Source organism: Dermochelys coriacea, chromosome 14 (genome assembly GCF_009764565.3).
Source record: "Dermochelys coriacea isolate rDerCor1 chromosome 14, rDerCor1.pri.v4, whole genome shotgun sequence".
Lineage (NCBI taxonomy): Eukaryota > Metazoa > Chordata > Testudines > Dermochelyidae > Dermochelys > Dermochelys coriacea.
Genome location: NC_050081.1, coordinates 22,334,285 through 22,361,580, shown reverse-complemented (window position 1 = coordinate 22,361,580; position 27,296 = coordinate 22,334,285). Strand labels below are relative to the sequence as shown.

The following is a 27,296-nucleotide window of genomic DNA, read 5'->3' as shown; positions in this document are numbered from 1 at the left end:
TAGCATAGGGCACGGGTCACTTGCTGGAGGATTCTCTGCTCCTTGAAGTCTTTAAACCACGATTTGAGGACTTCAATAGCTCAGACATAGGTGACGTTTTTTGCAGGAGTGGGTGGGTGAGATTCTGTGGCCGGCATTGTGCAGGAGGTCAGACTAGATGATCATAATGGTCCCTTCTGACCTTAGTATCTATGAATACGTCTCCTTGCCTGTATTAACTCCACATCCCTTTTCCCTACAGCTAGTTTGCCTTTGGATGGGATTTTATTGCTCTTGGTTTGTTTCATGACTTGTGAAACTTACCCAGAAGTTTTCTTTTCAGAAAAACAAAGGACATTTGTATCATTCCCAAGACATTTAATATGCAGTTCTACTCTGAAATGTTACTGTGTAGAAAACAGCACCTTCTTTTATCATGATTAGGTTTTACTGCAATGTACATGTTAAATACTAAAGGCCACAACCCTATTAGGCCCCATTGTGCTAGATGCTATACAAACACAATACATGATTGTCCCTGCCCCAAAGGCTTGCATAACACATTGGCTCTTCATATGTATTCAGAGTCATAGACTGTCCTATTAGTGATAAAAATAAGCTTTGACTACTCTGTACTACTGGTAGCTCTACAAAGCCAACCCACTCTGGGAGAGAGAGCTGGATGCTGTTCTGACTCATGCATCATCACCAGAAATATTTAAAAGGGCCTAAATTCTGCTCTCACTATAAAACAGAGGAATCCATTGGCATCAGATACTCCAGAGTTACATCGGAGTAAATGTACTTTCCAACTGCAGGATCAAACTCCACCCTCAGTGATTCCTATGCATCCCCACAGAGGGCAGAAGTTACTGAGCAGGCGGGAGCGTTATTAAGTACAGAAATGGTCTGCAGAATCTTTGTTACCATTTGCAACAGGGTATGTGATCCATCTGGACCTCAGAAGAACTTCAGATGCTAGACTGGGGAATGTCTGTGAAGAGTCCGATCCATAAATTCCACTCTCTCCTATGCTTTTTGGCAGGATTCAGGGACCAGGCAGGAAAGAGTTAAGAGTCTCGAAGGTCAAGGCACCAAGAACTCACCAGGTGATCAGATGCAGGAAGCTAGGAAGAGGAAAGTGGAAGCCAGAATTGGGAGGAGGTTGGTTTAATCCTAGGAGATGGTGGATCAGAAATTCAGAATGAAGATGTCTTTGTCTGAGCAGTTTCACAGCCTAAGCTGGCATTGTTACAAAGAGCCCTTATAATTAGTATACTAACCCCACCCCAAATAGCATGTTCCAGGGAACCTGGTTCTTTCCTGGTTCTGCAGAACCTCTAACGTGGGGCTGATTAGATGCACCAAAGTGTTGCCTTCCCTCCCGCCCCCGCTATTGCTTTTGCTTGGCTGTCACTGGTGTTTTAATTTATGACTTATTTACATTTTTTGAATGCTTCCAGTTCTGGGGATCCTGGTAAATACGGAATGTGAATGCCAGATGGACAACCGTGGGAGGCCCAGGATGTGATAGCTCTTAGGCACACAACTTGCCTTAAACTGGGCATGGCTTGGTTGGCAAATAATCTTGTATAATCATGAAATGAGACCTGTCTGATTCTGATAAGATGCAAAGCTAAGGAATAGGAGGAGGCAGTGAATAGCTCCTGCTCTGCAGCCCCAGCTCCATGAGGATGGGGGGCAGAGAACTGAGCAAAATTCTCCGGCCTGGGCCATGCAGGAGGTGAGACAAGATGAACATGATGGTCCCCTCTGGCTTCTCTCCATGGTATCTCTTGCTTGCCCTGCAGCAGCAAGGGGAGCGGAGCCCAGCACTGGGTTTGGGGCACAGAAATTGTTCCCCAGAATAGACCTCTGGCACTGCACAGGGCCCTCTAGCAGAGAAAGGCCAAGATATTATTTGACTATCTCCAGTTACAGTGGCCTGGACTGTGGTTACTCACAACTGGATTAAACAACTGCACACAGTCCCAGTCAATGGGCGAGTTGGGAATTCAGCCATAAGGCTGTGGGAGCAGGGACCGTATTTTCCCATGTCTGTACAGTGCCTGGCACATGCTGGGTACAGCTGCAATATAAATGAAGTGTAATGCCACCATCATTTTCAACATGGAGCCAAATTCGCTGTTGGTATGAATTGCCCAGAGACCACTGAATGGAGCTGGACCAGTTTACACCAGCTTAGAATTTGGCCAGGGCTTTCTAATAGCTGCAAAATTGCTCATCCTTCACCCTGGTGCTTAAAGCGGCAGCAACTGTAAGTGCCATGGGTTTAGTCTGATTGGAAACAGTCTAATCTGGGAGATTTGTGATTGTGAGTTAGAAAGTTCTGCATTCTAATTCTGGCTCCGATACTGACTCTTTCTGTGGCCTTGAGCAAGTTACTTCCGCTCTCTGCCTCACTTTCCCCATTATCAAATGTGGATAATAAGTGACCTACCTCACATGGGTGTTCGGGGGTTAATGTTTGTGCAATGCCAGGAATATGTTTTACACCTTAACACTTGGCATTTTATCACATTGGCAAGTGCAATTCATTTCAGGGCATGGACTTAGCCTGAGTATCAAGCGAGTGAAACATCCTCCCTTCCCCCACCCTCCACGCTCCATATCTAGGAAGTTCCCCAGGAGGAACACAGAACCTAGTCACTGTGCAAACAATCAGTGTCACTGACAAATGACAATTACTGAAGGCAACTGTCACTGCTAAGGTACACATCACACAGGCATTCGGAAAGGGAACCCTGCCCAGGATGGGAGGCTCAGAGACTGGCCAAACTCTGACGTCTGGTTGAAAGGTTAATGTGACTCTTCAGGGGGTGTTCTCAGAACAAATGATTCAATGGTGCATCGGAACATACAAGATCTGTGCCACAGAGCCTAGCACTCAGCAGCATTCCCCTCTCCTGTCCTTTCTTTTTGTAAGTCCTGAACAAAGCAGGGAATGTCTCTCTAAGATTCTGGGAAATTGGGAGAGGGAGAGATGATTCACTCCCAGGAATATTTGAACTCTAGAGAACTCTTGGCAGCTCTGAAGTTTCTGGTGACAATGAGTTTCCCTGAGACGATGGATCACCACATCTAGCTTCACAGATCCAGTAACCACCCCAAACACACCAGGAAATCTGCTAACTACAGCCAGGCACTCAGCTACCACAGAATACGCTCCAAAGAGAGTGTCTGGGATATACATCTTAACACACTTAAAACTGCCTTCACCAAACAAGGGCACTCCACCAGTGAAATAGATCGCATCATGGAACGGGCCACCCAAATACCCCAAGAGAACCTGCTTTAATATGGAAATATAACCCCCTTCAACCACACACCCTTACTTCTGCCCTACCCTTACCAACTATCTGAAGGGGTGTTCCAAAGGGGATGGAGCTCGGCTGTTCTCAGTGGTGGCAGATGCCAGAACAAGGAGCAATGGTCACAAGTTGCAGTGGGGGAGGTCTAGGTTGGATATCAGGAAACACTATTTCACTAGGAGGGTGGTGAAGCACTGGAATGGGTTACCTAGGGAGATGGTGGAATCTCCATCCTCAGAGGTTTTTAAGGCCCGGCTTGATAAAGCCCTGGCTGGGATGATTTAGCTGGGGTTAGGCCTGCTCTGAGCAGGGGATTGGACTAGATCACTGGTTCTCAAACTTTTTTTCATGGACCACTTGAAAATTGGTGAGGGTCTTGGTGGACCACTTAATGATCTTTTCAAATGTTGTTTGTACTGTTAGCTAAGTATTATAAAGTGCTTTGGATAAAAGCGTTATATAAAAAAACCCTTAATAATAATAATTAATAATTACTCTTTTTTTGTTCTACAAATAAAAGCACACAACTCATATTTTAATATCAGTAGTCTTACCTTTCTAATGTGATGGATGTGCCCTCTCTCCCCTACTGCGGCAGCCCCCGAGCTGGGGCTGGGAAGGAGGGGGATCTCTCCCTCTCTCCCACACCATTGCAGCCCCCAAGGTGGGGCTGGGAAGGAAGGGAATCTCTCCCCTGCCACAGCAGCCACAGAGCTGAGGCTGGGAAGGAAGGCCATCCCTGCCAGCCGCAGCCCTGGAGCTGGGGAAAGTCGCCTCTTTCTCCAGCCGCCGCAGCCCTGCATGTCCCAAATTCCCCCCACCCCCTCTTCTCAGCCCACTGCCCCCTCCCACCTACCCTATTCCCCCCAAGGCCACCACCTCACCTTACAGGTATGTCTTCTCCAGGGTCCAGGCACCTAATTAGAGGAGCCACGCCTGCACGGCTCCACTAATTAGGTGGGTGGCCCTTCATTCTCTTGTGTGCTGCCACCCAGGCACACACCTTGGAGGGAACTATCCGCAAACCACCTGAATGGAGCTCGTGGACCACTGGTGGTCTGTGGACCACAGTTTGAGAACCTCTGGACTAGATGACCTCCTGAGGTCTCTTCCAACTCTAATCTTCTATGATCCTTGTGACGGGATCCCTGGGGTGCAGCCTGAGACTATGGGACTGCTGTGCCCCCTTAACTCTCTCCAGCCTGTTCTGTCTCTCACAATGCCTTTTCAGTGACCAGCAGCAAACCCCTCCAGGTACTGTGATCACTCAGCACAACCGCATGTGGAGCCGCTGAGGAGAAGGTTCTGGAGGAGCTGGAAAAGGGGCTGCAGTCTGGTGTACTCAAGATAGATGTGCACCAGAGTCTCCCTCATGCTGCAAAAGGGGCAAATATCAGGGAGGGAGGTGAACCAAACCAAATACATGGCCGTGCTCACAACTCTGTGAAGGAGCACCAACTAATATCCCCGGTAGGCTACAGGACTAGGGTGGAATACAAACTGACCCACCGGGGCTCCTCACTTTCCATGGGTGATCCCATCACTTGGTGTCAGGGCAGGACACAAGGGTGAGAAAGGGTATGGAGCATGAGTGTGTACAGTTGCTACCCAGGCCCAGTTTGGAGACGGCCCAGCTGCAAGTCACACAACCGGCTTAGGTATTGTAAAGTGAGCGGCTGGGGGATGGTTCGCGGGGCGGAGGTTTGATGGCAATGTCCGAAGGGCCAGGGGTAAGAGGGAGCAGGGAGCATCCTTCCGCAGGACCCGCTTGAGGAAGGCCTGAGAGGCGGGCATGTAGGAGTAAGACTTTGGAGTGCAGAAGGGTGGTGGAAATCCACCATTGTAAACTGCACTGCGTGTTTTACCAGCATAAAGGTCTCTGAGCGGTTTGTGGACTTGAGCAGAGACAGGAATGACTGGTCCCTGCCATACTTATTCACCTTTCTAGTCTCATATTAATCCTCATCTTCTCCAATTTAATAATTTATCATGTGGAACTGCTTCGAATATCTTACTGAAATCCAGGTAGATTAGATCTACAACACTTCCTTTGTCTAGAAAATTACTTATCTTCTCAAAGAAAGAAATCAGGAGGGTCTGGCACAATCTACCTTTTGCAAAACCATGTTGTATTTTATCCCAATTACTGTTTACCTCTATGTCCTTAACTGCTCTCACTTTCAAAACTTGTTCTAAGACCATGCATACAATTGAGGTCAAACAAATGGACCTTGCATTATTGGTTTTAATTTTCTTTGCAAGGTCCAGCTCTACCTGTCTTCCGTTCATTGTAAGCGTTTTGCTTTCTCTGAATAACCTCTTTGAGATGCTTGTTCATCCAGCTTGGTCTGTAACCCTTCCCTATGATTTTTTCCCCTTTGCTTGGAATGCAGGCTTCAGAATGCAGGCTTCTGCAACTTTGACTTAAAGTAATTCCAATCCTTCTCCACATTCAAATCGGTGAGTTCTTCAGTCTAGTCTAATTCCCTTAATATTTTAAAGTTGCCCATTTGAAATCAAGGATCTAGTTTCAAACCTATTTTTGTTTATCCTTCCTTTTAGTTTCCTCAGAAAGCAGAGGACATTGGGTCACTCGCTGAGGGAGGGGGCTCGCAGGAAGAGAGAAAATAGCCCTGTGTGCTGGAACAGGAAGCAGGAGTTCACTGATAGGTTCCGCCCCAATGATGATCAAGCTTACTCAGAGCCTTTGCTGGACTTCAAGGGAACATAACCCAGGAACGGAGGGGGAGGTGGGGAACTGAGCACACAGCTGTGCCATTGTGGGGGATCCTGCCAAATGTATTACTTAATCCAGGCATACCATGTGTTTGAATCTTTCCCATGTACTGACCCACACCCAGCCTCCAGCATCAAGTCTTCACCCACTCACTGCAGGTGAAGTATTATTTCTTTGCAAATAGAATTGCTCTCCATTTTAGTGTAAAAGCATTTTTCCTGGCCAAGCTGCTCCCAGGCAGACACTGATCCTAACAAATACCTTGTCCTCACCTGAAGTTGACATGAGCTGCTAAATGGAAGTTCCAGGAGGACTCATAAGCGAATAGATTTAAGATAAAGAAAAGACTGGTTAGGTCAGCTACTCCACCCTACTGCCAGAGCAAAATTATTCCCTTGTCTGTGCTCTGTGTCCCCTGTAGCTACAGAATTTACTCTGTTAACTGTTTCATTGCTGATCATTCAGAGCATGTTACTAATACATTAAAACTATTAAGGTTGTTTAGCTTGCAGGATTGCATTATGCAAATATATTAAAGCCAGCTGTAGTGTGTAATAACAGACTAAGTGACCTCTTAGGTCACAATGTCTGCTCCCAGCAGTGACCTGCTGCCCCTCTTGAGAAATATCCAGACAGAGCTGTGGTCCAGGAGGGCACCTGGGGTGAAGCAGCGGGGTAGAACAACAGCAGATGCTGCATGGAATAGACAAAGGCTGAGGCTTCTTTCAGAAGAGTACCCGTCATGCCAAATCCTGTGATTCAATACCAGCTAGTGGACTAACACCTGCGAGAGATTTTGCAAGGAGGACTTTAGGATCCCTGCTGTGCCCTCTGAAAGGACTAGCTATCTTTCCAATGCCAAGGCAAAGAAGAGGATGGTTACAACAGTAGCAAAGGTACCGTGCACACCCCTCTATAAAAGTGAGGTAAAGGAATAAATGCATGTATCAGCAAACCATGCTGCATGGCCTATCATAGCCCCCAAGCCACTGCTGAATAGGGTTTTTGACTTACGTGCTCACTTTATTTTAGACTCAATGCCTCTGCTGTTAGAAACTGGCATATTTTTATTATTTGTATTCCTCTATCGCCTCGGAGCCCTAGTCCTGGACCAGGACCCCACTGGCATAAGGCCACTGACTTTAGGGGACCTCTGCTGATTGACACCAGTAGATAATCTGGCACACAGCTGTCGTTGACAGCAAAAAGGGATTTGAGAAAATAACAGAGCATCTTTGTTAGGGCAGTAGTTCTGCTTGCTATGCACTGGCACTGGAAGTTGCTATCTCTTTAAGCCCATGGGGCTTGTTGTCACTAGACTGATTCTGGGATGACTGTTGCTAAGGGATGAGCTTGCTCCAGCAGTATCCCACTGGCCTTGGTGCAGAAACCTTCTGCTGATGGCACATAAAACTCCTCTTGGGGAGCTTGTTCTGTTTGGCGGTCAAACAAACCAGCCCAATTTTCACATGCAGGCACCAAAACAGGATGTCTGAAACCTGCCTCTGGGCCACAAATTGGCCCTTATGCCTGTAGGATGGACATTTATGCTCCACCTGAGCATCCAGGTCTTGGTCTTCCTATTAATGTCCCCATATTTGAAAACTGGGTCCACTGAAGTGAAATCTAATCATCCAAAGAGAGGTAAGATCACCTCCCCTTCTGTTTATCTTGGTTGACACAATCTGGCAACTTGGGCCCAGATCTTCAGCTGCATTCAAAGAGCATTCAGCACAGCTCACATAGGGAGGCAGGACAAAGGTGCCTTTTGCACTCCCTCCCTCCAATCATGGGCCATCTGTGCACCACTCTGGCCCTGTGACACAAGTTAGAGAAACCTGAGGGCTGCTCTAAATTATGCCATCTGACCCTAGGGTATACAGGAGCTGGGGATCACTGGACCATAAGGGAGCCCTGGCTATACCTGGTCACACTCTGTTTGTCAGCAGCAAAGGGGTGCAGTAGGAACCAATATGGTGATCTTCACCATCACAGGTTGCCCCTGTGCTAGTCAGATCCTCCCATGGCTGGTAACAGTTATTCTAGGGCCATTTTGCACTGGTGGGGCAGCTATGGGGTAATAATCTCATTAGAATTATACCCAGGCTGTAGGGGAGCAGAGCCTGCCAACCTAGATCAGCTGGCCAGGAAGTGGTGTTGCCCTGGGAATACCAGCCTACACACTGCCCAGAACAGACCAGAGAAATGGGGAGTCGTTAGTTACTGCAGCACCATTGAAGAGTAGTGTCTCCTTCCCTTCCCCTGCCAAAGGGAGATTTTAATTCCCTCCACTCACAAACAAACAAGGAAAAGAAACAGCATTTGCTCTTTAAAGTGACTTTCTTCCTTTAAAAAAAAAATTCCCCCTTTCTCCCTTTTTGTTCTTATTAAAGGCCATAAAATCTCCATCCAGCCTGACCTCCTCACCCTGAGAGTCATAAAGGATCTAAGCCATTTTTTTCCACCATTCTGGTTTCTAATAAGCAAACATGGATCAGTGGTGGATTGTAACGGAAATCCCTTAGAAATGCATGGGACAGTCCCATGTGAGGCAAACAAAGATTTCAGCCTCATTGGGCTGAAAGTTTCCATGCTGGGTGTCTATCTTGGGCTGAATATGTCTGGAAAAGTTCAGCCAGCCTCCTGGGAAACCTGAGTGCCAAGCCAATTCAGCAACACTGCGGGCTTTGTGCAAAGCACATTTGGCTGAAAGATCACATTCCTCCCGCCCCGCAAATATTTTTAATTTAACGTGCGAATTACATGACTCCTCTGATCGGAGGAGCTCAAAGCCCTTTACCAATATGGATTGTTTCACAACCTGTCAGTGAAGTAGGTCTCTAATTATTTGTATTATAGTAGAACCTAGCAGCCCCAATCAATATGAAGGCCGCATTGTGCTAGGTGCTGTACACCCATAGAGTGGAAAGACAGCCTCAGTCCCAAGAAACTTAAAATCTAAACAGACAAAGGAGCAGCGGGTGACGTGTCTTGGACACCATCACAGCGCCAGTCAGTGGCATAGCTGGGAACCCCTGCTCTGACTTCTAGTCCAGTGTCCTAGCCACTGAATCATATTGCCTCTGGATATTATATCTGTTTTACAGATGGAGAAACAGGCACAGGGAAGTGTGACTTACCCAAGGACTTCACAATGCATCATTCACAGCACGTAGGGTGTAGGATTTGTGTCTCTGTTGAACTGCTTGGGATCTGGTCCTTCAGCCCCTGGGTCAGTGAGACTGTTCACAGTGCTGGGGCCTGGCGGCCGTAACACTGACACAAACTGCACAGCGCTTCCAAGTGGGCATAACCAAGTAGGCATAACTTCCAAGTGGGCGTCTGTGAGGGTGCTTGGCCACGCATTTGGGGGTCTGGGAAAGGGAGAGCCGTGCCCACCCTGTCGCCAAAGTGCACACAGGAGCTGGGAGGATCCAAGGCAGTGGTATCAGAAAAGTGCCAACCTGCCAGGGCCTGCAGCAGAGCCAGTCTCTGGGCCACCTAACGAGCACAGCTGGCCTGTATTAGGCCCTGAGATGTGGGAGGATCCCGAAGCTCAGGCTGCAGCCTGAGCCCAAATGTCTACACTGTAATTAATCAGCTCCTTAACCTGAGCCCTGGGAGCCTGAGCCAGCTGGCATGGGCCAGCTGTGGGTGTCTAATTACAGTGTAGACATACCCTGAATCTGCCTCTGACCCGGGGCTCCAATTCCTGACTCCTGCTCCAAGCACCAAGCATGAGCATCCACATCATGGGCGGTGCATGAGCTCTCACTTTGGGGAGGCTAGCCATGCAGCCCCCGCTCCTGCTGCTCCTACCCCGCCCCCTGTCTGCCGGAGCCCCGAACCTTCTCCCCCTCCCCCCCTGCAGCCGGAAAAGCCCCATGCCAAACTGCTCCTGACCGCCGGCCGAACCGTCCCAGGTTGCTGGCTGGCACAGCGCTGGGTCGACTGCCGACCCCAGTGTCAGCCCCAGTGCCAGGCCACCGGCTGGCACCAGCTGGCCTCCAGCGGAGCTCCTGCCGGCTTCAGCGGAGAGGTTGGAATGTGGGTGGGGCCAGGGCCTGGGCTAGGGGAGGCTTAGCCTCCCCTGGCCTATTATACCTGCTGCCCATGACCCAGTCCCGGTCATTGACACAGGCATATTGGGTGTCTGGGGCAAAAAAATAATCCAAGCAGATGGATGAGTCATGAGATACTAAAGGGCCAGGCAGGAGATTACAGGTGGGGCTGGTAATGCTGCCGATTATTAAGGTTGCTTGACACTTCCCATTATAAAATCCTGCGTATAACTTTGCCCAGTTTTAACCATTTGGGCTGAAATCTTCCATGCCAGATGTCTATCTTGGGCTGAATATGTTTGGAAAAGTTCAGCAGGAATCATTCAGCCATTTCTGAGAACAAGACCAGGAAAAAATAAATTGTTAAAAATAAATACATTGCCCATGTTCAAAAAAATTCCAATGACCTTCTCTTTGAACAGCTCTAGCTCACCCGTGTCTTGGAGCAGGGATTCAAAATTTGGCAGGGTGGCAGCCCTTGTGCCAGGGATGTGCCTTTTGCTGTCCCTGTGAAAATCCACCCAAATTTGGCCAAGTTATAAGTCTTTGAACAGTTGCAATTTGCTTCTGTTCAGTAGGGACAATTAAAGGCTTGGCAGGATCTCTCCTCACTGAGCATGCTCCATCCCCTTCCAGCTCCTACTGGTGAGTAACTGCACGTGTGCCATCCCCACAGAGCAGCTGAGCATGCTGCTACCCAGGGCTATGGGACAAAGCTGGACTTTTCTTGTAATGGCTGCTCTGGGTCAGCGTGCGGCTGGGCACCCGAACTGGCAGCTGGGAGCCTGTCTCTCCTGTTTCAGAGTAGCAGCCGTGTTAGTCTGTATCTGCAAAAAGAAAAGGAGGACTTGTGGCACCTTAGAGACTAACAAATTTATTTGAGTGTAAGCTTTTGTGAGCTACAGCTCACTTCATTGCAAATTAATTCCAATTCAGCAGTCTCTCGTTGGAGTCTGTTTTGAAGTTTTTTTGTTGAAGTATTGCCACTTTTAGATCTGTAACCGAGTGACCAAATTGATTGAAGTGTTCTCTGACTGGTTTTTGCATGTTATAATTCCAATGAGAGACTGCTGCATTGGAATTAATTTGCAAACTGGATACAATTAACTTAGGCTTGAATAAAGACTGGGAGTGGAGGTGTCATTACACAAAGTAAAACTATTTCCCCATGTTTATTCCCCCCCGCCCCCACTACTGTTCCTCACAGGTTCTTGTCAACGGCTGGAAATGGCCCACCTTGATCATCACAACAAAAGGTTTCCCCCACTCTCCTGCTGGTAATAGCTCACCTTACCTGATCACTCTCGTTACAGTCTGTATGGTAACACCTATTGTTTCATGTTCTCTGTGTAAATAATGCATCCGATGAACTGAGCTGTAGCTCACAAAAGCTTACGCTCAAATAAATTTGTTAGTCTCTAAGGTGCCACAAGTACTCCTTTCCTTTTTGTCTCTCCTGTGCTCTCCAGGGCCTCCTGCTGGCACCCAGGTGGTGTGGAGGAGAAGCCAGTGGATGCCTATGCAGTGGGGACAAAAGCCAGACTGGGGAAGGGAAAGGAGGAGACTGAGATGAAGTCTGGTGAGACTGGGACTGGAGGGAGATGGGGAGAGAAATTGGGTCTGGAACTGGCTGGACGAAGAGCCTGGGAGTAGGAGCTGTGGAGAGAGGGGAGGCTAGGACAGGTTGGACAAGGAAATTGGGAGCTGGATGGAGACTGGGATTGGGAGCTGATGAGGGAAAAGGGATTTACTGGGAGCCAGTTGGGTGCGGGAGGGGGGAACAACAGTGAGATCAGACAAGGAGCTGGAGGGGGGACAGTGGAACTGCCTGGGCAAGGAGACTGGGACTAGGAACCAGTATGGGGGAATGGGAACAAGGGGAGACAGAACTGACAAGGAGCTGGGGTGCGGGGAGAGACCTGGGCAAACAGACTGGGAGAAGGAGCCAAGCAGGGGGGAGCCTGCGAGAAGGAGACAGAGATGGAGGTTGAATGAGGAGCTCAGGGAGGGAGACTAGGACGGGGAGTCAGTGCGGGATGAGTGAGACAGATTGGACAAGGAGCTGGAAGGGGTGAACTGAGACTGGCTGGGAAAGGAGACCGGGACTGAGAGTAGGGGAGTCTGATTTGCAGAAGTGATGAGGGTCATGCAAAGGGATAAAAATTTGGCCTCTTTTGGAGGGGCACTTTCTGTGCCCCCTATGGCCAGAGGAGCTGTCGCTTCCCCACCTCCTCCATGGCTGGAGGACCTGGTTCTCCCCACCATGGCCCCGGGGCTGGTGGAGCTGTCATCTCCTGCCCTGGCCTGGAGCTAGACTGATGGGTGGGGCATGTCCCTGCTTGCCCCCCCTTGCACACGCCCCTACTGAGCACTCACAGCTACAACTGATATCAGTGGGAGCTATGCTTTGAATGTATAAAGTGCTGTATAATGCTAAGTACTCTGAAAAAATCCTATACTAATTGTCTCCAGCCAGACACCCAAAATTAGTGGATAGTTTTGACTTTAAGCTTTCTGTGCCTCAGTTCTCCATCTGTAAAATGGGAACAATACCATCCCCACAGCTCACAGGAGGTTGTAAGAAAAAATCAATTAATATTTGTGAAGCACTTGGATACTATAGTGATGAGTCATAGGCTGGGTCTGCACTTAAAATGCTACTGTGGCACAGCAGTAGCAGTGTAGACACGACTGTGAAAGGGGTGGTTCTCCGGTTGCTGTGAAGAGCCACCTCCTCGAGAGGTGGTAGCTAGGTCAACGGAAGAGCACTGAATGAGGCAAGGGTCCTGTGGAAGAAATATTATGTGATTGTGTAATTAAAGACTATCATGCATACACATAAGGGGTCTGAATTAAAGTTGCACAGGCAATCTTCATTCTGGCATTTCCTAATTTTTGAATGCTTGACTTTGCAACATTAATAATGGGTGGGTTCCCCCCTTGTATAATGTGTATTTAAGGTCTGATCCAATACCCACTACAGTCAGGGGAAAGACTCTGATGAGTATTTGTTAAGGCTTTGTGCCTGGTGGTATACAAAGTAACTACCACAATTTCCCGTGAATAGTAGTAAAGTGACATCCCTATAGTAAATTGTTTACTGGCACTTGTACAACTTCCTTCAGTCTGTCTCGGCTTGCAGGCCTCTGAGAGAGGAAAATAGCTGGAAATGTTTTTGGTTGCGTAGCCATCTGTGATCAATGTTTTGCACCCCCCTGCTTAGTGAGAGACAGAAATGGATGTTTTTTTAAAGGAAATCTTGGAGCCTTCTCAACGGGATGAGTTCAATTACCTGACAAAGATGGAAATGGCCACTGCTTGCACCTTTAAGAACTCAATGAAAGGTAAGATGACTGCACTGTGGGTGATGTAGCTTGTACCTCCCCAGGTTTAATTCTGCTGCCATTGAAGTCGATGGCAAAGCTCCCTTGGAGATCTGTTGGAACAGGAGTGGCCATGCAAGCTCAAAGGTTAAATTCATCTACAGCTGAGCAAATATTGAAAAAAACAAGCCCTCTAAAATGCAGTCAAACTTAAATAAAGTCACTTTGACTGTGCTCACTCCCCTTGTGTGCTTGCTTTATGCTGGGGGGTGGGGGATTAAGTCCTGGGGTGGACCAGCCCTTAAGCTCAGCTGCTCAAATATTCACCAAAACCAAATAGCAAAATATAGAGCCAACCAGGGACAGTGAGAATTGTTCACTGTGAATTTTTCCCTTGACTATGCAGTTTGAAAGTTGTGCTCTTGTTGGTTAGTTTATTCAATCAATCAGGGAATTAAATCAATGCCATGTGACTTACGGAACTCAGCAGGAAGTTTGAATATGCACTAAAAGCTGTTTGCAAATTATCCGCAGACCTATCATTATTCACTGATGAACTTTGTGATTCATTTCCAATATACTGGAGAATATTGGCATTTGTTCATGGACAATTAAACAGAAAGAGGTGATATTGATCAGATAAGTTACTTGTCACAAATCATTTGCCCACCTGTAAATTTTGCCCTCTGAAGTCCCCACTGAGTGACTGTACCTGAGTGGAGAAAATTGGTCCCAGGAATTGAAGTATTAGCTTATTCTATAGTGTCTTGCCAGTTAGGATCACAAGATGTGTAACTTCCAGCAGATATCATGAAGAGGATTCTCAGTGTATGACAGCAGGATTGTCTGGCTATGTAGACTCCCTCCTCAGGCCCTTCGTTACCAGCACTCCCAGCTATCTTCGAGACACCACTGACTTCCTGAGGAAACTACAGTCCATTGGTGATCTTCCTAAAAACACCATCCTAGCCACTATGGATGTAGAAGCCCTCTACACCAACATTCCACACAAAGATGGACTACAAGCCGTCAGGAACAGTATCCCCGATACTGTCACGGCTAACCTGGTGGCTGAACTTTGTGACTTTGTCCTCACCCATAACTATTTCACATTTGGGGACAATGTATACCTTCAAATCAGTGGCACTGCGATGGGTACCCGCATGGCCCCACAGTATGCCAACATTTTTATGGCTGACTTAGAACAACGCTTCCTCAGCTCTCGTCCCCTAATGCCCCTACTCTACTTGCGCTACATTGATGACATCTTCATCATCTGGACCCATGGAAAAGAAGCTCTTGAGGAATTCCACCATGATTTCAACAATTTCCATCCCACCATCAACCTCAGCCTGGACCAGTCCACACAAGAGATCCACTTCCTGGACACTACGGTGCTAATAAGCGATGGTCACATAAACACCACTCTATATTGGAAACCTACTGACCGCTATTCCTACCTACATGCCTCTAGCTTTCATCCAGATCATACCACTAGATCCATTGTCTACAGACAAGCTCTACAATATAACCGCATTTGCTCCAACCCCTCAGACAGAGACAAACACCTACAAGATCTCTATCATGCATTCCTACAACTACAATACCCACCTGCTGAAGTGAAGAAACAGATTGACAGAGCCAGAAGAGTACCCAGAAGTCACCTACTACAGGACAGGCCCAACAAAGAAAATAACAGAACGCCACTAGCCATCACCTTCAGCCCCCAACTAAAACCTCTCCAACGCATCATCAAGGATCTACAACCTATCCTGAAGGACGACCCATCACTCTCACAGATCTTGGGAGACAGGCCAGTACTTGCTTACAGACAGCCCCCCAGTCTGAAGCAAATACTCACCAGCAACCAAACACCACACAACAGAACCACTAACCCAGGAACCTATCCTTGCAACAAAGCCCGTTGCCAACTCTGTCCACATATCTATTCAGGGGACACCATCATAGGGCCTAATCACATCAGACACACTATCAGAGGCTCGTTCACCTGCGCATCTACCAATGTGATATATGCCATCATGTGCCAGCAATGCCCCTCTTCCATGTACATTGGTCAAACTGGACAATCTCTACGTAAAAGAATAAATGGACACAAATCAGACGTCAAGAATTATAACATTCAAAAACCAGTTGGAGAACACTTCAATCTCTCTGGTCACTCGATCACAGACCTAAGAGTGGCTATCCTTCAACAAAAAAGCTTCAAAAACAGACTCCAACGAGAGACTGCTGAATTGGAATTAATTTGCAAACTGGATAGAATTAACTTAGTTTTACTTTGTGTAATGACTCATCCATTCCCAGTCTCTATTCAAGCCTATTTCCCCATGTTATTTCTCCCCCCCACCCCACCCCCCACTGTTCCTCTGATATTCTTGTTAACTGCTGGAATTAGCGTACCTTGCTTGTCACCATGAAAGGTTTTCCTCCTTCCCCCCCCTGCTGCTGGTGATGGCTTAAGTGATCACTCTCCTTACAGTGTGTATGATAAACCCATTGTTTCATGTTCTCTGTGTGTGTATATAAATCTCTCCTCTGTTTTTTCCACCAAATGCATCCGATGAAGTGAGCTGTAGCTCACGAAAGCTTATGCTCTAATAAATTTGTTAGTCTCTAAGGTGCCACAAGTACTCCTTTTCTTTTTGCGAATAAAGACTAACACGGCTGCTACTCTGAAATAAATCAGTATGGCTCAAATGAGAACCTAGCCCAAAGTTGTCTAACATTGATTAGTCCTCTCTCTAAGCAGGTTTAGTATTTACACAGTAGTGGTTAAACTTATTTTCGCTAGGCAGGCTTACTGTTTCCCTAGCTGAGTGCATTGTTTTGTAGTTGATTCAGTCCAGGGAGTCAAATATCAACACGTTATCTGTTTATTACATGCTGTATGAAGAGGTGCAATTGTTCTTTACTGGGATTCTGCTCCGTTGGCTCTCAATGAAATTGGAAGCAGGAGTGATGCCAGAATCTCAAAGCAGAGCATTGAGCTGGCAAGTCACCCACTATATGACTGCTATGTGCTAGGATTGATTTCATGGAAAGACAGATGCAGCCTGGCTTCCATTTGCACCGAAGGCCTTGTACGGCCATTATGTGGTTACATACATACATACACACCAAGTCGCCCTGTGCTACAGAAACAGCAGCAGCATCTCTTCACAGTCTGCTGGGCACAGGATTTTGAAGTTAGCTGTTGGTAGCAGCTTTTAGAGGAATGGCTGCTGGGTGGAGTGGGGAGAGGGGAAATCTGTTGTATTGGGCATTAATGTCATGAAGCTATCCATCCTAAAGAGAGGTGATATTTCACAGAGAGTACTGGTATTCTAGAGGTGGAAGAGCACAACATAGCAAAATATGGGTGTGTGACTTATTGTTTTAATTTAAATGTGTGCAAATACAGCCATACAATCTAGGTGATGTTTGGACATCTCTACTCCAGACCTGTCTTCTGTCCAAACTACAGTCTCAGCCTGTCTCTCTGGCATCTCCTTGTGGATGTTTAGCTATCAGCTTGAGCTCAGAATGGCTAAGATTGCACTCCCTCTCTCCACTCCAAGTCGTCCTACTACTTCCTACTGTGGATAACACCGCCATTCCACTTGTCACTCAGGCTCGTAACCTGGGTGTCCTCTTCGACTTGGACTTCTCTTTAGGTCCTCACAGCCAGACTGTCTGAGTCTTGGAGATTCTTCAGCAGAACATCTAAGATCTGGCCTTTCCTGTCCATCCACACAGCCAACCCTCTCTCCTCCTGGCTCCTGGCTCGCTTTTTCATTATTGCAGCATCGTTCTCTCTTGACAAAGGCAGTCATGTCCTGCTCATATCCATTTAGAAGGCTGCTCCAACAGTCATTTTTCTTGCTCATTGCTTGGACCGTGTCATCCCTCTCTTAGCATCCCTCAATGGGTTCCCCTTTCTCTATTGCATCAGACCTATCTCCACCTATCTATCATCTCTCATTGGTTACTGAAAGGTCGACTCCTTCCTCTGATCACCCGGTCATGATGCCAGCCTTCGCTGCCCCTTTGTTCAATGTTCAATCAAGCACCTTTCTGCTTTCTCCCATGCTGCCTCACACACTTGGGAGATGGCTGAGCATCGCCTCTCTGTGCCTCAGTTTCCCATCTCTTAAATGGACATAATAGTATTTCTCCACCTGTGTGTTGTGAAGACAAATTAATTAAAGATTCTAGGCTCTCAGACACTACAGGATTGGAGGCTGTATCAGGCCCTTAGATATCCAGAATGCAGCGTGGGTGGTGGTACTGTCAGTGACTGATAGAGGGTCAGAACTTCAGCCCTGGAAGCTCATAGGAGCTCTAAAGCCAACGTAATTTCCCTTGAGAATTTCTCCTGTGGTGGGGCATCCTCTGGGTGCTGCAGAGGTGCTGTGTAAAATAGTCATTTTTGAGAGGCTGAGAAGGAGACCAAATGGTCTGGGGGCTGAGTAATGGTCTACAGACCTATCAGTCTCTCGGTCACTAGTGTGAATGCACTTACTTGGTGGGGACTAAAAGTAGTTACTGTTCAGTATGAAATGAGTCTGTGAAACAAATTCAACCCTCGCTTAAATCATCATTAGTAGGAGTTACACTCGCTAGCTAATGTTACTGCATGCTCCAGAGCAGGCTGGCAGCTGTGGGGATTGAACCTGTGACTTGTAGATCTAAATGCACGAAGCTCAACAACCACTGGTGAAAAACCCAGGCTGCAGCCAGCTCAGCTGTTCTCTGTGACCCAAGCACCACCCAGAGTGGGTTTGGATTACACCGGAATGAACTTGACCTTCATGGTGGGTGGGTATATGCACCATAGAGCCCACTTCCATGACTGGCACTAATTAATACCCTTAGTCTCAGCACAGAGGGCAAGGGCTGGTGGTGACTGGCCATCCCTGGTGCTGATGGAGACTGGGCAGTAAGATGAGGGTTGCTAATATCTGTGCTGTGGACAGATGGAGAATGGCATCCTGCAGAGCTGTCAGCGTGACACCTTTCTCCTGTGCTAGGGCTGCGATTTTTCAAAGGCTGTCTGGCACCCAGCTCCCATTGGTCTTCAATGAGATTTGGCCACATTTTCACCAACAGCTTCAAAAAACAGAGAGCTTAGTCCAGTTTGTGTTGGTGGAATTAGAATGAAAGGAAAACTCCAAGGAGGGCAGCTGAGATAAGGGGAACAAAGAGCAAAGCGAAGAAGAGCGAGAAGGCGTGTAGTACTTTCTCCAAGAGATGCTCATTAGAAATTGGATAGATAGGTCGGGAACCCCTTGTGGTCCCTAGGAAGGGACAATTGAAACAGAAGGAGGAGCTCTCACTCAGGAGACCACTAACAGCACAAGACGTGATCCTGAGCCACCGGGCTAACAGAGGCTGCTGCTCAAGGCGATAAGCTTCAGTACCAATCATTAATTAGTTAATCATTAACCCTTACCCATTAATTTCCATACATGATTTAAAGCAGCCCCACCTGCCGCTGCTTTCTTTTAGTGAGAGCACATTGCAAAAGTGCCTGGATGGGGTGTGTGTGTGTGTGTGTGTGTGTGTGTGTGTGTGTACGTGTACGCACACATGCATGCACCATGCAGCAATTAACCCCAACTTCAGCGATGCAAGCACATATCCTAGAGGTATATCTAGGAGTCACACCCAGAAAGAAGGTCACAGCCATTGTACTGTCCATAGGCATTTTGGTCTAAATCCTCTCCCCAAAGCCCAACTCACTTGGCTGCATGCTCGCGGACTGCAGGGGGGAGGAATCTTTCCTCCCAGGAAGCCGTGCACAGTAACCCATCGGTGAGTGTGTGACAGGTCCCTCGCTGTCTCAGATCTGCAGGGGATATGAGTCTAGCTGGGAGCCTTGGCTCTTTAGCTGTAGCAGCTCATACTTGTAGCGATGGAGGTTCCCGGTTCAATCCCAGTGTGTGGGTCAAGCTGGAAGCCACCACACCATGCTGCAGCAAATACTTCAGCTGAAGATCTGGACTAGTCACTGCAGCCCTAGCAGCTCCTCTCTGTGGCATGGAGAAGGAAGGGGTATCCACATAATAGCCTGTTCCCCATGCCTGCCCCCAGAGAACTGCTGTGCATGGCTACCCCAGGAGCCCCCCTGGAGCTGGGCCCTGTGGCACACAGGAAGCATGCCTCCCTGGCGGTTCCTGCAATCTAGCCATGCACAGACGCAGCAGATCTACAGGATTTGCTCCCCCGCCCCTGCTGCAAAAGGGAGCAGGAGTTGGGCTATTGCATTTAACCTCCCGTGGGGAGCAAGTGTGACTCTTTACAATTGTGGGACCAGCTGGCTGAGGAATGCTGAACCCAGCCCCCTTCCCTCATGAAAGACAGGCTTTCTCCAAAATTCAAACAACAGGCAGCAGAGCAATCATGCTCTGGACATCTTGAGGTGGGTGAGGCGAGTTTTCTTTCAACCACTTATTTTTCTTAGCTCATGTTGTACTGTACGTGTCCATCAGCCTGCAGATGTTTCTGTTGCCACCCACGTGGAAGGGGTTATAATAACACTGTCTGAACCCTCAGGCTCAGCGACTGTAGGCTGCAGAACACCATCTTAGAGAAAAGAATGCTCTTATAAAGCCAGCAAAGCCATTAACATTCACTTAGCAGGGCTAAACTTTATGGCTTCATTTGACAGGCAAAAACACTGGTCTGCTTGCCATGCGGCCTGCAGTTTCTCCCTCAAGGCAAGGTGTGCATAGTTGCCAGGACGCAACAGAGAGTCCATCTCCAAAGCCTTGCTGGCAACCACTGGCCATCAGAGTGCTGGAGGAGGCAAATAACATATACTGTATGGAGACAGATATATGCATATGTTGTTATAAGCTTGGAGTCCTGCCCAGGGAGATACTGAAAACAGATGGTGCTAGAATTGTGACCTTGTGGCTAAGCTATAGGCCTTCACTGCCAGCCCCCTGACATCAGTTTCCTTCTTACACGGGAGGGCCTAAGCAGTCTTGCTCTTGGCCTGTTACAGAGGCCACAAGGCTGTAGCTAGTAAACTGCGGCACGTTTAACACAGCTCCAGTCGGTTCAGCTAAAGGTTTATGCCTCATCTAGCAGAACTGTTGGGCCAGGTTCTCTGCTGGCAAAAAACCTGGCAAAAAACCCCAGGGTAGCTCTGCCAAGCCTACTCAGGAAAATTTCTTCCGGACCCCAAATATGGCGATCAGTTAGACCCTTAGCATGTGGGTGAGACTCACCAGCCAGACACCTGGGAAAGAATTCTCTGTAGTAATTCGGAGCCCTTCCCCTCTATAGTAACTCAGAGCCCTTCCCCTCTAGTCATTGGAGATATTTGCTGCTAGCCGTTGCAGATGGGCCACATGCCATTATAGTCAATCTCATCATACCTCCCCTCCATAAACTTATCAAGCTCAGTATTGAAGCCAGTTAGGTTTTTTGCCCCCACTGCTCCCCTTGGAATGCTGTTCCAGGACTTCACTCCTCTGATGGTTAGAAGCCTTCATCTAAATTTGTTGATGGCCAGTTTATATCCATTTGTTCTTGTGTCCACACTAGCGCTTAATTTAAATAACCCCCCTCCCACCCTGGTAATTATCCCTCTAATGTATTTATAGAGAGCAATCCTATCTCCCCTCAGTCTTTGTTTTGTTAGGCTAAACAAGCCAAGCTCTTTGAGTCTCCTCTCATAAGGCAGGTTTTCCATTCCTCGGACGACCTAGTAGCCCTTCTTTGCACCTGTCCCTGCGTTAGGAGCTGCAATGAGGAAGCATGTTCAGTGAAGGACCCGCAGTTCTTGAACTCGCTTCCACAGCTGCTCGAACAGTCTGCGGTGCCTGAGTGTGAACCAGCTGGGGTGTAGATTCTAATGCACATCAGCGTGTTGCCCACTAACTGTCCATGTAGACCCTGCTGGTGTGCAGTAAAAGTTCCCTAGCGTGTGCTGCTGTAGTCCCGTTTCACAGTACTACATCAATGTGCACTAGGGATCATGTACTGCTCCAGCAAGGTCCGCACAGACAATTAGCTCACGGCATGCTATTGTACATTAGAACTCGCAGCCCAGGTGGTGTGCACTAACACATGGGGTAGTCAAGCTCTGAGTTTGTTGGTATCAGACCTTTTCAAAAGGTGTCGTGTCTAGGAAAGATGGCTGTTTGGGAGGTGGCTGTTGGTTCCTTTAGTTGAGTGTCCATTTTGTCTTGTATTAATTAATGATGTCTTTGGTATCTCAGACTACAGCTGGTTGGGACTTGTATTTCCCCCTGAACCCCACCCCCACCCCCAAATCCTGACAAAAATGAAACCTTTTAGTTTTCTTCTAAATGTTTCCATCTCAATTTTTGGAGGTTTATTTGAAAAACTGAAAAGTTTCTAGTTTTTTGGCAATAGAAATATTTTTAGGGGTTGGTATTTGAAAGAAAACCCCCAAATTTTAGATTTTAGCCATTAAAACAAGTTGTGTAAATTTTCATTTTGTTGACAAGCCACTTTTCATCAGCCTCCCCACAAAAACACAAATGCAACCCCTCCCCAATTTCAACACACAATTTCCAACCATCCACAATAGCATAAAGATTTATATAAATGGCATCCGTCCATTGTGAGTTCAGCAGCATCTTTTCTGGTCTTTGAACTCACATTTTATTTGTTCCAGGAAGTGGTGCAGATGCCAGAGAGGTGACAATGCCTGGATGATTGTCACTCACATGATCACTGCTGGCTTCTTGAGTATCTATCTTCAGTGGGTGGAATACATGAATTCAATTAGAAATGCCTGATGTTTTCTTTGGGACTCTAGCACTTGCCAACATGCAATGTGCTTGTTAAGTGTCTGAAGCACACGCTATTCAAAAATGCAAGGTACTGGAACCTCCTGCTGGAATAGATATTTCATCAAGTTTTCTTGTTGGGATTGGGTCAAGATTTCTCTGGGCTGGATTAAATGCAGACAGTTTCTACTGTACTCACCTAAGCCATGCTTCCCGTCTACACAGTTATTTATATCAGTGCTAGCTGGGAGTGCAGTGTTTGAACTCTACATGCTTCCACAGATGTACCCTAAGTGGGTGCTGGAAAGTGATATATTGAGGAGCCTGTAGACAGAATTTCTCTATCAACAGAATAAGTAAAGCTTGAGGCAACAGCAGTGAAAAGTTCTCCACATACTACTGTCCATCTGCCTCAACCTTGACCTGGAGAAAGAAGCTCAAGGAGAAAAGTACAGTCTTCATGACTGTTCAGTCATTGATCTTGCTGCTGAGACTACCTAGATGGGAGGGTGGGTTTAGCAAGATGGACATCCGTCTGTTGGAAAATAGACCAGGACCTTGATTCGTTATTCCACACAGGCCATCAAATGGACAGTAGCAAACAGAGCTGGCTGAAAAAATGTCTTTTATTTCCCCAGCAAAACATGTTGAATGAAACATTTTAATTTGAGATTCTTCAGGGAGTCTTGAAACTAAATAAAACTAAAAATGTTGTTTCATTTTGATTCGAATTGAAATGTTTGTTTCTTGTTGTTTTTCGAGTACCAAACTGAAATGAAAAATGCAGTTAGAAACCAAACCAAAGATTTTGTTTAGAAATTTCCTATAGAAAATATTAGTCAAAAATGTCCCTTTCTTGCAAATATATATAGTATATATATTTTTTTGGATAAAATTGCATTTTTCGGCAGAACATTTTTTGGGAGATAAAAGATTTTGATCAGCTTTAGTAGGAACTTTTAGTCATGACTTAACTGGATGGGATTCAGGCAAAGGTTTTATGTCCCATTACCAGAACCTGCGCTGTACCCTTCAAAAGCCTTTCCTGGGGAAGTGCTGCATGTCTTCTGAGGAAGGGCCGGAGAGGGGAGGCTTGGTAGATTGGAAAATTGCCTCGTAATTGGTGAGAGCCACTGATTCACATGTCCGTAGCGATGTAAGCATGCATGTTTCAGCTTCATCAGACCACACACATCATCCTTTGCAGCACATCTTCAGAAAGCTGTAGAGTAGCCCTTTGGAGACAAGGCATGGAAGAGTAGGGAAACACAAAATCAAGGGTAGGACTGGCCACATTTCAGAAAAGTTCTGTGGAGGGGAGTTGTGTCAGTATATACAATGTCATATGTTATTATGTTCTATCCTGCAAAGAGGGAATGGAAGACCTAGTGGGGCACATATACACATGAAAAGTCTTGGGGGGGGGTGTAATTGTCCCCCTTGCCCTATATCAAATAATGCCCTGGAATAGGAAGCAGCCAAACTTTATTTTTTTTTTAAATGGTCTTCCTGGTGCATTACAGAGGCAGAACATTTGACAACATCATTAAGCAAAGATTCCATTTCAAGACTGTGCAGGAAACACTTTGACCTGGCTTTTCATGTTCAGTCTCTCATGCCAGGTTGCTCAACTTGCCAAAGACACTCAAGGTGCAGAAGGATCTGGCTTCATGCATAATTTCTCTTGGGAACGTTGCTAAGCAGATATGGGTGGGGCGGTATGTCCTCGGATAGTTCTCCAGAACTCAAAAATTGTCATGTCTTCTCAATCTCACTGGTCTTCCCAGTCTCCTTTCCAGCCAGGCCCATTATGGTCATGACCTATTAAGCCCCACGGAACTGGTGTTTCATCACCAATATCCTTATGACTGTTGTAAAGCAAATGGCTCACGCAGCCCAGAATACGTTTACTAGATCAATGTAAAGCAACGTCCTGACTGCTGATCCTTTGTTTGTGTGCATGTGGCATGGTAGGCAGGTTTGTTAAGAGGAACAACACTGCCCGCAAATAACAGAAATTAACCTTTCCCCACTGTCTCTTGGGTTTCTTTCTATTCAATATAGAAAAATCTCATGAGCCCTTTCCCAAAATTAGCTTCAATAAGCGTAGAATATGTATGATGAATGTCTTTGATTAATGTGTTTTATTACAAGTGCATTTGAAGACATGAATAATGTATGTGTACTGGAGTTGTACAAAATTTTTGTAACAAAACCAGACCTGGAACTTGAAGCAGGTTCACTGATGAGTTTCATAGGCTTTTGGTGATCCTGGCCTGAAGTTTGAGTTAACCTTAGGCTTATTTTAGCACATGTTGTCCTGCCTGGAAACCATTTATATTCAGTGGTTTGCAAAGAGATATGGACTGAGAAGCTGCTAGTTGTATGTGAGTTAGGTTTAGTCCAGTGCCTGGATTTGATGCTGCTGAAACCTTAGGAGCTAGTCTCATGAGATTTCGGCCCCAAGGAGCAGAAACTTCACCAAACCAGCGGGTCTCACAAGATCTCATCATCTTGGGCAAAAATCATGTGAGAACCCTTATTTCCAGGTTCTCGGGGGCACATCTACCCTGGAATCAGAAAACAGGACACTCTGGGTTTTATAAACTGACCAGTTTCATCTGAGTTTCATTTTCGACCCATCTTCAGTTTTGCCTGATTCCACCTTGAAATAAAACCAAAACTGGTGCTTCAGGCTGAGTTTTAGGCTCAAAGTCAAATGCAAAGGGGCCAGATCCTCAGCTGCAGTCCATAGAGCTGTGCTGCTTTATCCCAGCTGGCAGCCTAGAGGGGCAGACTCCACTCTCCTTCATGGAACTCCTTTGCCTCTCACTGGTGCAAGCCATTGAAGTGAGAGGAGAATCTGGCCCAGTGGGGGCACAGAACACACAAATATATTTGTGCAAACACAGATGCCTGTATATTATTCATTGTTAGGGTCTCATTGTCCTGCCTTTGCTCGTGCTGAGTAGTACCTTACTACGAGTGGCACCTATGGACTGTATACACTAAGGGACTAGTAAGGATGGCACAACTGGGCCCTAATGAAGGGCCATTCAGGAGGTGTAGTAGACTTCGCTCTCCATAAGTAGTTCCTTCCCCTTTGTTTCATATTAACAAAGCATTCTTGGTTATGTCATTCTACGTGTGCATTCTAACGTACATTACAATAGTCCCTTGTTTTTGCTCAGTTCTTACCAGCCCATGCAAATGAAAATAAGAGCTGCTAGTAGTCACTGAACTCTGTAAACATACTAGCTAGTGTCCCACAAGCTAAAAGAGACCCAGACTTAGAGTCAGGACAGACTGCAGTCAGTGGCCAGAGGCATGCACTCCAGGTTTGAATAATTTTTGGTGGTGCCCAGAATGGGTCGTAGAGCCGTCCCATCCATAGGATGGATCGGGGCAATGACTCTGGGCCCCGTGCTTTGGTGGGCCCTGTGCTTCAGGGGGATACGGGGTCCAGGGTGGCCTGGGGGATTAGCGGGGGGCCTGACACCGGCAGCAGTGAGCAACCTGTTCCCAGTCTGCCTCTGCTCCACCCTCTCCCCACCCCCATTCCACCCCTTCCCGCCCCGCCTCTTTTTGGCTTCCGCTCCCTCCCGTGAGCAACACCGGGAGCTGGTGGAGCGGGCTGGGGCCTGGTCACTCACTGATGCCAGCACCAGGCCCCCCGCTAGCCTCCCAGGCCACCCTAGACCCTGCATCCTCCTGAAGCACGGAGCCCCGCAAAGCACAGTAAGCCCGAACATTGGTGGAGCCAGGCCCACGTTTCTAAGTATTGGCGGAGCACAATAGGCACCACAGGCCCATATAACTTGCCACCTATGGCCAGAGGGACACACAGACAAATTTCGGTGAGCTAGCTTTTCCCCATAAACATGTAAATAAGGTTAAGTTATCCTGGAACACATGAGAACCCCATTTCCTTCACATTAGTTCTGGCACCATTGTCGTATGGCTTGGATCCCTCTTAGCAAAAGTTGCTGAGCTCAGTGTAGTGCTGGCTCTGCATTCCTAGATGATGAGTGTGGGGTTCCAGTGTTTACTCTGAACACTGTTCCCTATGTCTGAATCCACTGGGTGTTAAATTCTTCCAGATTTCTGGCTCTGTGCTGCAACTCAGATGTGGAAAGGAAACCGTTCTGCTGCAGAATAGGGAGGTCTCTGTATGAGCTACTCAGTCTACCGCTCCCTGATGTTTCTTTGAGTAAAACACAATCGAGAAGGGATTCATTTAATTTTGTTATGCTCATAGGCTCCATTTACCATTACATTTGTAAGGGGTATCGGAAGTGCACAGCTGAAAACAGGATGGAAAAATCCCAGTAGAGAAAGCACTATTGCAGAATTCATTGATGGAGAAAGCTCAGAGGTGCTCACAATGATTGTTCTTGCGTAGTGAAAGGCAGTATTAGGGAGGTGGTTTCTAATGTCTTGCGTTTTACAGTCAGTCACATCTATCTTTTCCAGAGGAGAGGAAAATACACTGCACCAACCCCTCAATATGGCCCCTAGACTTTTGGGGTCTGAACTCCAGAGGCAAATATTGTGACTTGAGTCCATCTTTCGTAGCTTTGGGTCCTTTTGAGGGAATCAACAAAGAGTCTGGTCAAGATTTCCAGAAAAGTGATCAATGATTTTGGAAGCCCAACTTCAGACACCTTAAAGGGACCTGATTTTCAGTAAGTGTTGAGCTCATGTTCTCTCTCAAGCTGAGCAACCCAAAATCACCCATCGCTTTTGGACATGTCAGCCAGTATTTTCATTTGTCAGCACCTCTTTTCTGAAGCACTCTTGTGCTGTGTATAAAAATGCTGTTGGAAAATGTATTGTATTGTGCTGGACTTCTTTTAATTCCAAATGCCCTATCATCCAGCGACAGGGGACAAAGTGTAGGCTAGTGATTAGAGCAAGGCCCTTGCAGAAAAAACTCCTGCATTCTGATTCTGGCTCTGCTTCAACTTGCTGGGTGATTTTGGCCAAATCATATAACATGCTGGGCCTCAGTTTCCCCATTTGTAAAATGGGAATAATTATAATGACACCTCTGTACCAAGTGGAGGATGACATGAGGCTGAATTAAATTATGTAAA

The 27,296-nt window shown here is 47.0% G+C and overlaps 1 protein-coding gene and 1 long non-coding RNA gene across 2 annotated transcripts in view; one reads left to right on the top strand and one right to left on the bottom strand.

The window, feature by feature from the left end:
* Positions 1–1,501: 1,501 nt before the first annotated feature.
* Positions 1,502–3,497, bottom strand: LOC122456583. The gene is made up of 3 exons (XR_006275528.1): positions 3,347–3,497; positions 2,178–2,180; positions 1,502–1,513 (listed from the first exon to the last, which is right to left on the bottom strand). It is a non-coding gene; the product is annotated as an uncharacterized LOC122456583 (long non-coding RNA).
* A 3,147-nt stretch (positions 3,498–6,644) lies between these two features.
* The window catches only part of LOC119842872 (CMT1A duplicated region transcript 4 protein homolog), a 75,156-nt gene continuing 54,504 nt past the window's right edge, over positions 6,645–27,296 (top strand). The window contains exons 1-2 of the mRNA XM_038371580.2: positions 6,645–6,944; positions 13,363–13,453. Coding sequence (XP_038227508.2) covers positions 6,924–6,944; positions 13,363–13,453 — 112 coding nt within the window. The 5' untranslated portion in view covers positions 6,645–6,923. The remainder of the gene's footprint in view (positions 6,945–13,362; positions 13,454–27,296) is intronic.